The sequence below is a fragment of the Convolutriloba macropyga genome, unplaced genomic scaffold (assembly GCF_964194025.1).
Source record: "Convolutriloba macropyga unplaced genomic scaffold, txConMacr16.3 SCAFFOLD_6207, whole genome shotgun sequence".
NCBI lineage: Eukaryota > Metazoa > Xenacoelomorpha > Acoela > Convolutidae > Convolutriloba > Convolutriloba macropyga.
Genome location: NW_027452160.1, coordinates 1 through 13,258, shown reverse-complemented (window position 1 = coordinate 13,258; position 13,258 = coordinate 1). Strand labels below are relative to the sequence as shown.

The 13,258-nt window shown below is 34.8% G+C and overlaps 1 protein-coding gene across 7 annotated transcripts; it reads right to left on the bottom strand.

Moving 5' to 3' along the window:
• Positions 1 to 178: 178 nt before the first annotated feature.
• LOC142357262 (uncharacterized) lies at positions 179 to 13,152 on the bottom strand. 7 transcript variants are annotated; one of them, XM_075408916.1, is made up of 5 exons: positions 13,017 to 13,145; positions 12,156 to 12,769; positions 6,003 to 6,529; positions 1,155 to 1,439; positions 179 to 373 (listed from the first exon to the last, which is right to left on the bottom strand). In XM_075408916.1, exons 2-5 carry the CDS (start codon positions 12,718 to 12,720, stop codon positions 350 to 352), a joined length of 1,401 nt encoding a protein of 466 aa, XP_075265031.1. In that variant the 5' UTR covers positions 12,721 to 12,769; positions 13,017 to 13,145; the 3' UTR covers positions 179 to 349. The 7 variants fall into 7 exon arrangements, with proteins under 7 accessions (XP_075265031.1, XP_075265028.1, XP_075265025.1 ...); XM_075408913.1 differs by having other exon boundaries at positions 179 to 1,439; positions 12,156 to 12,734; positions 13,017 to 13,152; XM_075408910.1 differs by having other exon boundaries at positions 179 to 1,439.
• Between the last annotated feature and the right edge of the window lie 106 nt (positions 13,153 to 13,258).

Sequence of the window (13,258 nt, the reverse complement as noted above, 5' to 3'; positions counted from 1 at the left end):
CAACCCCAAGTGTTTTTTCTGCTTGTGCATTGAGATTCTGTCTTCCTGGTATTTGTTCAGAACCCCCCCCCCCCCCCCCCAGCTTTGACAATGATAGCACTGAATGCTGGTCCTATTTTGCAGGGTTCTTCGAAATCTGACAGGCGGTAAAAGCTTTGTGAGAAATCATAAATTCCTTTTCCTTCAGATGTCCTGATTTTGTATGTTGACAGCGAAATGTCATGACATTATAGAGAGCTTCCAGTGCAATTTTGTTTCTGAGTTGAGGTGTTGAAACTGTCTCAGTCCTCTTTCAGTTGTGTGCAACTGATTTTTTCTTTCAATCAAGCCGTCAATGAAGGCATCCCTGTTAGCTTCCTCTCCTCAGCGGGATCTAAATTTGCATTTGCCTAATTTTCTTCTTTGCCTTGAGAAATCCGGTAGAGTTTCATTTTCATTGTGCTCTAAGTTTCTCAACTCGTTTCCTGCACTTCCGGGATTCGGAAAACCTTTATTGCTGTTGAAAGTGTTTGAAATGCGTTCAATCGTTGTAGCTGGATGTAATTAATCATTGTAGCTATCGTTGTATAAGTAATTGGTTAGGTTAAAGTACTCGTCTAAAGCGTAGTTTAATTGACAGGAAAGGGAAGAAGAGCTAGTCTTTCCGCTCGTCAATCCATTTGTTGGCTAATCATATGTCCTCAAAATGAAATATCCAGTGTTCAAAATCATCGGAATCTTCGCTGGGGAGCTTAGAGGTGCAGGCGGTGAGACGGTTGCAATTTTGGCGTTTGCATTGTAAAAAAGCCTTTTGCTGCACCGCTCTGATTTAAACGTGAAACCACAAAAATTTTTGTAAAACACAACACAGATTTCACTTTTTGATTTATAAGCTCCAATGTTTATTGTTTTTTGAATAGTTAACTTTTATTTTTCATGGATGCCCCTTTTAATTCAATACTTTATGGTATTTCATGACATTGAATGACTTAAAGTTCCGTACTGGAGTTTTTCATGCAGTTAATACGTATCTTTACAAATTGTGGGCGATAATTGTTATGTCTTTATAATGGATTTATCATTGCGGCTAGTACTACGTGAATTTTACTGTAAGTAGATCAGAGAATAAGTATTTACTGAAAAATTGGGTAGGATCTAGGTATTAATTTTGCCACCTGTCGGTCCCTGCAGGGTTTTATAATACAGTTGACTTGTGTGTCGTTTTTAGTTTGTCTCGTTGTATTGGAAGGGGGGCTAGGTTTCCATGCCTGGCGAGGAACAGCTCGATACGATATGTTATAAGAAGCAAGAGAGTATTGCCGAGCGCGATGCAAATACAAGGTAACAGCGCTGCTGTTTATAGAGAGCGGCCTTCTAGCATTGTGGCGAAAGTCATTTTCCCAGTCATGAGACAATTTTATGTCCCTAGCTCCCAATTCCCGATAGCCCTTCATTATAGCCTAAAATAGACTATAATAAACTATAATAATAATAAACTATAATAATACAATCGTTTTAGGTACAAAAATATGAATGATTACCAGCAAAATCAATCAAAGCATCAAACAGAGTCCAAGTCGAACCCCAACTTTAGTAAGATCTGTCAAGATTCTTATAAACAACGTTTATGTTGCAAGATGCGATATCCAACGCCTATTTCTCAACCCGGGTGTCCAGTTCTTAGCAGTCATACAATGGTCATATCTAATGTTATACACCAGGAAATCATATCACTGGCAACACGCGGGAAGAATTTGGCAACATTTTACAATGTAACCTTCCCATCATGTCTGGATACTGGTACCTGAAGGCTCACTGCAAATATTAAAGCGTGAGTAAAGGTAGTTTTGGGAAACTGCGTTTACTGGAAGTTTGTGACACCATCGAAAGAACAGCTTTGGTCCTACTTTTTTTTTAATTGTAACTACCCGGCATGAGCTGGTCGAACTATGATTTGACAAAAATTTTATGTGGGGAAGGGGGGGGGGTGGGTAGGTGGGGGTATCTTCTCAGAGGTTAATTACACGGTCTGGACCATAGTTTTTATCGCGCTTTTTCGAATCATAGGAGCACAATGTCGAATCAAAGTACCGATACTTCTGACTTAAATCGAATTAGGAGCCCACTTTTTCAGAACATTACAAAGAGACGATATATTGAACCATATTTGGCTAGTTTTTTAAATTGAAGCTGCAATTTTGCACTTTTGACTCATGGTCACGAACTTTCGAATGATCCTGCGGGCTCGAGACGTGCTTTTTCGAATCACTTCTCAATGATTTGCTCTAACTCCTACAAGTTAGAATCTTGGCCAAAATTTTGTTTGGATCGTCTGATCCTGGCCAAATTTTGTATGAATCAACCGGTTCGTATTTCCACAATCTCACCTCGTTTAACTTAACTTAAACAAAAAATGAAATTTTCCAACCAAAGAGAACTTAATATGATCAGGCTTAAGCCATGCATCACATAGTGGTGTAAAGTTCTTTTAAAACCCTGATATGATTACGCATAATCATGCAAGAATTGTGCAAGATCTAGCAAGAGGGAGAATGGCTAGGTTCCTTTACACCATATTTTATGTTGGAATAGTGGAAAACTGTTCAGCACTCGAGATGAGAACCCTCATAATGAGGACTGTAGAGCACGCTCATGAGTTCCCGGGAAAACCAAGGAAATAATTCTGGTGATCGACAGGAAATCAATTAGACTAGATTAGAAACCTGTCAAATTGGGGGTAGGGTAGAGAGTCATGTTCTAAAGATATATGAACCAATGAGAGGACATTTGTTTTTCCACAATATATTTCTTTGTTTTAAGAATTTGTATTATTCCTTTGTATTAGAATTTGTATTATTTCTTTGTATTAGAATTTGTATTATTTCTTTGTATTAGAATTTGTATGATTTCTTTGTATTAGAAAGATTAGATATAAATTGGAGATGAGCAGAAAAATATTGAGTTTTGAATCTGGGAGTTTGAGACTGTGTTGTTCAGAATTAAATAAGAATAGATTAGCTGTCATGATTCAATTGAACTAAATAGAAGCTAATTCTGAAATAGATCATAACAATATAAAAACTCATTAATTGTTTTTATGAAACTTACTAAACATACGACCCCGGGTGGAGGTGGCATTTCAGCTCAGTTTTCTTGTCGGAGCCAAGCTTATCAAAAAAGCAAGCGCAATGCCATTTTGCATTACTCAGATGTTGTAGCAACTCCAGACAATCCTCGATCACCTGTGCTATTCGAGATATAATTTATTTGAGATTCTCATTTTGCTCAAAAAATATTGAGCAATGGAGTGACAAAATTTTGGAGGACTGATTTGATTATATGCCCGTATCAAAATAACGGTCATTTTGACGTGCCCTTTTGCAAGTACTGACAGATAATATTAGATGGATCGAGCCGAACAGATTCTTCAAAACCGTCTTGGCTTTGCGTCAAAAACAAATTGATGCATTCTGGGCAATATGACGAATTAAAAAATCAATTTCTGACATTATTTATGACGTAAAAGTCAACTTTTGGCAGGAATACAGCAATGTTTTTCGATAAGCATTGGCATTGTCTTTTAATTCAAATTGCTGTTTCTGCTTGTTCAAAACTGGTTTTTACACCAAATTTTTGTTTTCTTATGCGACAATTTCAAAGAAAACTTTGGTCTTTTTAACAACAAAGTTATCTACATTGAGCAAATTTATTGGATTTTCATTTCTGCTTTTCTCTATTGAAAAGATTGCCTAAATAACAAAAAACTTGAAAGGTGAATTCTCTGTAAATTCCATTGTTTTATATAATTGGAGCATATAATTGGAAGTCAATGCTGGTTAAAACAGACCCCTTTACTAAGTTCAAGTTCACCTTTCTTTTAGACCTGTGCATTTTGCTTGAGGAAACTTATGCTATTCCTTCACAGTTTTCCACAGAACACTTTTAGAAACACTGACGATACAGAGTGGCATACACTTACAGAATACCTACACAACGCCTGAAAAATTGATTATACATTCTTTAAAACTCTAAAAAATATCCCTGTGTGATCATTGAGTTAAAATTATATAGCCCAGGGCAATTAATTCTGATTTCAACAAAAACATTTCAAGATCTTTTTGAGAAATAAACAAATATAGCGCTTTATGGTTTGGGAGCAAATTTTGGCTACCTAAGATGTGATTTATTTAATGGAAAAATGATCGATGTCAATTACCAAATGAAAAAAACAACTGAATCAAATTAATAATAGCAATTGCAGGCTTTCAAAGTATATTCTCATTTTCAATTTAAAACAATTTTCCATCTATTATTCTATCCACACGAGATCTTTCTCTTGGCATCCCATAGCTGAGGCCACGAAAACAATTTAGAGTCAGAAAATTTTTGGACTCAAAACACTTTGTTTATTTGTGATGAACGTATTTTTGACTTATTTGTGATGAACGTATTTTTTTTTTCAAAAAATTTACTTTTCATCTTCATCAAAAATTACACTGATTTCAAAATAACTCAATTTTTGTAAAGAAAACTCCAAAAAATGGTCTTCGAAGTTTTAACACTGTATTTATGGGAAAATTATGGAATTAATTTTCTGAGGGTAACTTTGTGAAAATGAAAATTTTTGATGTTTTAACTAGTGTTAATTTTTCTATTTAATTCGTTGTTTTTAAATTCTGAGTAAAAACTGAGCAAATACTCTTCAAAATCCAAAATCAACCTTAAAATTGATTAGAAATTTTTGAAATTCATGACCTCCCTTTTTATTAGAAAGAAAGATGAAATTTCAGCGATTTTTAATTGTAAAAATTTCCCCTGATCTATTTCTGAAGCCTACCTAGATTCAACTCCAAGTAAAACTCGAGAAAATGTTCTTCTCGGAAACACGAAACTGTTTTTCTAAAAAGAGGAGAAGTTTGTGAAATTAGTCTTCTCCCCTTTTATTATAAAGAAAAAGGTGAAATTCTGAAAATATTTAAATGCACAAATAATCCTCAAGCTGTATGTCAATACTAACCTCTTTCCAACTCCAATTAAAAACTGAGAAAACACTTCTAAAAATTGAACGTGTTTTTTTAGAGTGACGGAAAGGTTGATTATACAATTACCACACCTCTTTTATTTAAAAAAGAGTGAAAATTCTGAAATTTCTAATTGCACAATTTCTCCAAAAACTTTCTTAAGCCTAACTTTACTTAAAAACGCATTTAGTTATTGCCTTTTAATTCACGTTAACTTATAGTCCATTTACAATTGTTCCTGTGCATTGGCCAAGATAAGCACTTCATCAAAGAAAAGTATTTCACGCATAATGAGTAATGGAAAGCTTACAGCGTTATATTAAAAGAAAAAACATTTTCCTGATTTTTTGGTTATCTAATTTGATGGCTTCATTGACATCCTGAAACATTTATCAAAAGCGTATTGAATTTGTGGAATCTTATTAAGCAAATTATGGAATCCAATTACGCAAATTGAGGAATCTAATTTAACAATTTGTGGAGTCTAAATACGCAAATCGCAGATTTTATTCGTTCAATTTTGAGATCCATTTACATTTGCCGGTGAATTATACAGGCACTAATCCGTCCATGTATTCCAAAAAACGCTTTTGTGGAAAACGCTGACTTGATCTCTTCAAATTATTCGAATCCAAAACATTGCAGTGAACGTTGTTTTCAACAGAAGGACTGTATCAAGGTTGCTTGTGGAATAATTCACTTTCACTAATCGATCAGTTTTGCCCACTTTGGGTGTCTGTAGTGACCATTAATGTACCGTTAAAATAACAGTCGTAAAATGGACTATTCTGTGTCGCCCTTAATGTGATTTATTCCCCCAGTTACATTTTATGTGTTGTTATATAGCACGTTACCATGTAAAAAGTAGCACATGCGACTGAGGGCATAGAATTTCTATTCCCACCAAGCTCGGGGCCGAAACAGACTATAGCCCATAAAAGAATTAAGAAGCGGGTCTCGAACTATTATATTAGATTAATATTTTATGTAAGATATACATACCGAGACTAAGGCTGGTCCTCTCTCACCCTCCAAAATCCAGAGTGTGTCGCTGCCAAATTTGTCCCGACCCCATTGGAGGTACAAATGATAAATATCAATAGATATCGTGAAAGATTCATTCGTTTTAATCACTCTCCAAAAATATGCAGGACGATGAGCAATTTTTTTGTATCTTGGGGACGTAAGGTTTTTCGGGAAGGTTTCGGCAAATAGCAGTTCATCCTCTTCATATGTCAAGGTACAATTAAAGCGTGAATTGAACTCATCTGTAGCATTTTTGCATTCAACATTTTGATCGCACTTTTTTGCACAGATCAATTCATGATCGCCCTCACTGCTAGGACACTCCATATATGGCGGAACACAGTAGTAGGAGTGTCCGCCATTCTCAATGCGCCTTAAACTCTCTTCATGGCATCTGTCTGTCTCTCTGTTCTCATCACTTCCGTCTTCACACTGCACTTTTCCATCGCACACCCACTGAGGAGGAATGCAGTAGTTCTGATCCTCACATGTGAAGTAATTCTCTAAAACATGCAAAAGTTATTCTATTGCAAACTAGGCAAACTACGACAGGTGGATCTGTTCACTTTAGATCTGTCCTCTTTCCGCTCTGTTTTATTTTGGATCTTTTCCATTTGCCCTCCCCCCCCCCCCCGACTTAGTGGGTGTATATTATTTGCACCCCCCACCCCCCCCCCCCCCAGACGCACGTGCCATATTTTTACGCAATAAATTACTATGAATGGTACGTGTTCTATAACTGGGGTATGCATAACGTACTGGGGGGCGTACAAACTGAAAAGATCCTTTATTTTGTATCGATTCGCTGTTTGTTAACAGTGAGGAGTACGTTCCCATTCCTAGCACAGAGTAAAAGTTGAAAAAAGTTGTTTAAATTTTTTATATTTTTTAAATTTTGCATAAAAATAGAGGGAACGTAAAAGTTTTGTATTGTTGGCATATAACTTTTGTGCACCTGCTATTTTATACAATACATAGTAAGGCGCTATATAGCTACCTATAATTTGTATGAGCGGGGGTCATAAAATCACAGGGGGGGGGGGGTGTTGGCAGAATAGATCCCAAATTTTTTGCCGATATGAGCTTTGAACTTGTGGGATTTCCTTGCAGAACTCTACAAGTAGCTTTCCATTTGGAAAACAACTTCACATACAGTTTGCTGTAAACTGTAATACTTCAAGTAAGATGCTTCAAGTAAGTTAGCATCGCTGTACAAATCAGGCCGCACAGAATTGCCACCTACTTGATAGGGAATCAAAAGGTCCAATAGCCCTCGTCAAGTGATGCCAGCGGCGGTACCAAGAAATTTTTATAAAAGACAGATAGTTAGAATTGCTCAAAGTTTGCGCTTCTGAAATGAAATATTGATTAATTTTTAAGATAAAGTTCAACAAGTTTCTCATTCTTATTCCTAGTTGTTTAGGGCTACATCCACTAACCACTTTTGTGCTTTTTCACTGCCGGGATTTTTTCTTCTTTTTGAACTTCAGCTCTTATAAATAAAATCTTTTCATGTCAAATGGAATTGCAACTACCTTCCTGGGTTTTTATCCCCCTCTCCAGGAAGTTGGTGGCAGAGCAAATCACCACTGAATCAGTTTAGAGAGATTCTGTTTCCTAGGGTGGCCAGTACTCTGTTCATGTCGCAATTTACATTGCTCAAACATCAAGACTGCCCAACGTAAACTGTGATATGAACAGAGTACTGGCCATCCTAAAAAACATGACCTCATGAAAACCGCATGAAAAATAATATTGTCAGCCTAATTAACTCCCGCCATCACAATTTGCACGACTTGAACTTAAGCGTGGGTACTTGTTTCATTTATTTCTCGTAGCAAGTCGTAACCACTAAGCTAAATGAGTATTGTGGCAAATGCGTACAAAACTAGCCTATGTATAAACAGTGTGTACACTACTACAGTAATTACCAGTTATCAGCTACAAAAGTATGACATAATTCAGTTCAGACTTAAACTCAATGACTCTATATAAACATAATGAAGAAAAACTGCACATACAGGAACTCAAAATATTCTGGAAGCGCAATCTTTCAGAACTGAATGAAGTTTTTACTCTTGAAGTATAATAGTTCAGTGCTCAATTGCTCTGAGACCCAAATCTGGTCCCGGTAACAAATTATGCAATGTTATACAGGACCTAACTCAAAAATGGCGTTTTCGCCTGGGGGCGTAAGAGTTATATGCCCACTAAGCCTGGAGGGGGTGGCAAAATAGATCCGAACATTTTATACAAAAGTACGAAGCGTCTACAGGGGTAAAAAAACATGTTTTAAGAAACAAGACGGACATCAATTCTCATGTTGAGTAATATTGAGGGTGTCTGCTCTCAACCCAATGTACACTTTATAATGAACAAGTTCCCGAGAAATGCCCATATTATTTTTCCCAAATTCAATTTTGGAACAGGCTACCCAAAAGGCTTCAATCAACATAATTAAAAAACTGATTACAAATAAAGAATGAGCAAAATCTTCCTTCCAACGGATTCAGACACAAAAAGTTTTACTTATTCTATTGGGTCAAATGCCTGAAGATATTGAAATAATCGTGCTACAAAAAGGAAAACCACAACTTTTTACTCTTACTTGCCTCAAAAATGGACTACTGTATAATTGAATTTTTACCGACAGCAATTGTTCATTTGTTCGTTATTCGCATTTATCTTGCAACAAAACTGAGATGTAAAATTACATTTTAATTTTTATGCACACTGGCAAATGGCCAGCCCCTATTACAACCTTATAAAATATTATTTTACTATTTGATACAAACACAAAAAAATTATCAAGACACATTGTTCAATTCTGTGGGTAACGGTGATTTCATCTCAGAAAAAAATTCTCGACAGAGTTACGACAGAACAATTTTGAATACCCTATCACTTAAACAGGAACTTTTAAAAGCGTGACCAACCAAATGGTAAAGATATTTATAATTTAGAAAGGAAAATTGTTGTTAACTTTTTCAAGAAGTGGCTTTCCAGTAAAGAGTGGAGTTCAACAAACATACAAATTAGCCTTCAAGGTAGCTTTAAAACAAACATAAAGCAGTCAAATCACTCACAGATAGTTAATTCAACAACAATTTTCAGCTGAAAAACAGTTTTAGCTTACGGTTTTATCAAAAATTTCAAAAAGAGCTAAAAGGATACACAATTATAGAAGTATCCAATTTGGAGAAATATATAGAAAAATAAAATTTCGTAAACTAAGAATAGCAAAAACTACGTTAAAAAAGATTAATTGAACTTAAAGCACCTGACATATTCTGGAAACAATCAAAATGTCGAAGTTTAAACGAGCCAATGTTTTTACTCCAATATGTTTTTTACCAGTTTTAGGAGTATTAGTCAATTTAAAAAAACCGGTTTTGAAAGGAAATATTTTCTACGTGAGTTTTTCCAATTCTTGGATTAAAAAATCGGATTTCAATTTTAACTGATAATTTCAAAAGACACTCAAAAAATTGTTTCACCCATTGTTGCTACGATAAACAAAGAAAACATAAATCGGTAGAAGATTAAAATACAGATTATTAGTATTTGTGTTTTATTGTTTATTCGGAAACATTTTCATAATCTGCAGATTTCTGCTTTTTTAAACATCGACTTGCTACAATAAGTAACCTTCAAAAAATGCGTTTGCTTAAGTCAGGTACCTCTTTTCAAGTCAACTAAAGACATGCAGAATCGATACTATTGCACGCAACTAAAGGTCAAGTGAATTTTGAAGCTTGTAGGGACAGCGTTTCCAGATTTTAAAATTTTCTTGAAAATTTGGTTTTGCCACAGTAAAAATTTGTCGGAAATAATTTTTCTGAAGACTTGGCATTTTTTAGACGAAAAATATTAATTTTGGAATCAAATCAAAAAACGTGGCTTTGAGAGCTCAGCGTTGCTTCTAGAATACCTTTTTCGTTCTTTGTTAGTCATTTGGAGTACTCTACTTCATGTTGTTCTTCGAATCAGATCAATTTTCCTTCTTTTTTGAAGAAACAATTTAATTGGGCATTGAATAGTGAAACTTTTCATTAAGGTATTTTTGTGAAATGAAAAAAGAAAAGATGTGAAACTATAGGGCATAAAACAACTGATAGAGTTCAAGTTTATGATGTTTTTTCTATCAATACATAAGAAAGTGGAAACATTGCAACACCGATATAGTATACCAACCAATACTATATAGTCTAAGATGCCTAACAACCAAAAAAGTACTCTGGCCTGATTTCACTTGATTCATTCTCTTCGGAATCACCATGTCACCGCGCATCGTTTAACTCACTAACATTGTACCTGAGATTTAGGATTGTAAATTTTAAGGTAAACAAAAGTCGAATAAACGTTTTTGGTAGTGGATGGAACCAAAGACTCAACGGAAGTCGCTATTGCATTGGCATGATTTCAGCCTCGAATAACATTTTCTTAGTAATTTTCAATGAAAAATTTATGTGTCTGCAAAAATTTTTTGCACCTATTGAGAGTTCATTATAGGCTATCCCTTTACGATTGTATTTTTTAGCCATTCTTTCTCTGTCTATCAATCTCTCTTTCTCTCTCTCTCTATCTCTCTCGCTCTCTCTCTCTCTCTCTATATATATATATATATATATATATATATATATATATATATATATATATATTATATATATATATATATATATATATATATATGAACACTAAAAAACGTTCAAAACTGAACTTAATAAACCAAAATGAAGATTATCAGGCGAAAGTTTTTTTTCACAAAATATTTTTCCACTACTTTCACTGCCAAATTCTGTTTTAAAATAAAAAAAATAAATTGTCAATTTTTGAAGAGAAATGAGAAGACACTCAAAAATCAAAGCAAATCAATGGCCGTTAGGTTTTGAGTTACTTCAGGAAAATGGATTTAACTCTTTGGAGGAAAACAGCGAATTGGAGAAAATTTGGTTCACTACCTTTATTAATGGACTCTTATTTCTCAACATTTGTTCACTTTAACCAATCTATCATCCCGCAAAAATCACGGAGATTAATTGCAATTAATTCAAAGAATTAAAACTCAAGATACTTTTTCTTCTCCTCGGAAATGATGATGGAAATGTTTTCCTCTATTGAGAAAAATAATTTCTTAAATTTTGAGTTCGGAAACTCTGCCGATCAGTTTCTGATCATTGATAACAGAAGATTAAATATACGCAGACATCCTTGGAAAGCTGTCCATTTTTTTCCTTGTCTGATAAACCGAGTAAATTGAAAAAAAAAGAAAAGTGATCACTCAAAAACATCGTACTTTCACTCTGTGTTTAAACTACATTTGCGTCGTTTGATCACTCTATTTTTATAAAATTTTATCAAGAAAAAGATTTTGATCTTCACTTACAACCGAGTGCACATTTGCACTAGTTCACTCTTTTTGCGTGTTGTCAATATAATGTAAGGTTGCAACATTTCTGAAGAAAAAAAATTGGATGCCTCTTTCTTGGCACCAGTCCAGCTTAATTTTTTAAAGCTGAACTTGGGTTCTGAATTGGTAAAGTGTTGGTTTTCTGTCTTTGCTTACAGACGATTGAGGTTACCACCTAATTTTTGTGCTCTGAAAACAATTTCTCCTTAACAATATTTTGTTCCTCAGCCGTTGCTTTTTCCATTTGTGAAAAACAAACTTATAAGCCTTTTAGGGAAAAAGTGAATAGTTGCTTGTTTTTATAGCTCTGAGTTTGTTCGCCATCAACTACCCAACGACAGGGCAACATTTTTCTAGCTACGAAAAGAACAAAATCAGGATTTTTGATGTCAAATTAAATAGCAGCTCAAATATGAAAAATGCAATGAAATTAAATTGACGTTGCAATCAGTTGAAATAAAAAAATCCTGCATTCAACAAAAATGAATGCAATTTAAACTGAAAAGAGACTGCAGACAAAAAAGACAAAAAATCTATTTGCAAGTTTCTGAAAATATTATGTCATTACTGCTATAAATGTCCATATCTAATGGACAGAAACCAAATATACGAATCACAAACAATTAAACAAAAGGTTCATAGCATCGGTGAAAAAGCGGCTGCATCTCGACCCGGGATCAAAATCAGGGCCGATGTGGAATTTTTAGCAATTAACTAACCTTTTGGGCAATGATGTTTTTTGCCAGGGATGTTCCATCTATTTAATCTGATATTGTAGTCGCTAAACTGATTTTCCAAAAACTCTTGTAAAATTATGAGATCCGAATGCTGTTGGTTGAATTCTAAAAGGTCCGATTTCTTGACCGGATTTTCGTTACAAACTGTAACTTCGGGAAATTCTAGACTTGTGTCTGTTTCGATTGTCAAGTCAAAAGTCGTCGGGTAGTTTGTGTACTTGTCCACAAGGTTGTGAAATGTGAAAGCGAATGCTACAAATAAGCCCAGGTAAATCAGCACCCATATCACCCGAAATACGATATGTTCAGCATCTTCAACTTGAGGAAAAATTGACTCGACCAATCGAAATGTGGAGTATTTTAGGATCTGTTTTGCAGATGTGTTGTCGTTGATAGGTTGTTCATTTGGTTGTTCATTTTGATCAGGTTTTTCGCTCAATTCCAGTTCAGTATTCAAGGTAAAAGCCGCGTGACCAAACAAAGCGTTTCTTCTTTGTAAAACAGATTTTTGTTGTCTGTACGGCGTGTACTTGCCGTACGTGCTCATTTTAATCACAATGACTGAAACTTCAAAACGTTACTTTTTAAATTCATAACTTTGACAGAAATGCACATTACGCTACAAAACATACATCTGTGGGCTTTCAAGCAGAAGATTGACCGCAAGTTCAATAAGCCTAAAATGATTTCTCAAATTTCTTTATAAATAAGGATTCCTCTTTCCTTTATTTCTCATTGGAACGTTGCTAACAACTCTCGTGGAAAACAGTAACAAATTTGGGTATATTTGATTTAGATTATGTGCATTTGTAGCGTAATGCAACTCCTAAGCCAAATTATAACCATAAGTTTGTTTGGTTAATCAAAAATTCCAGATGTTTGAGTTGTTCACGGAATCTTAGTGAATCCTGTATAAATAAAGACAGAGCATTTGGTAACAGAAGTATCTTCAATTGAGGGGCTATACTAACGACCAGCTATTTGCGTAAGAGAATAAATTATCTGTTGGAATATTGGAACCAAGGTCGACTCTTAGAATCAGGATTATAAGCTCTGACTATGCACAGTTATGATCCATTTTACAG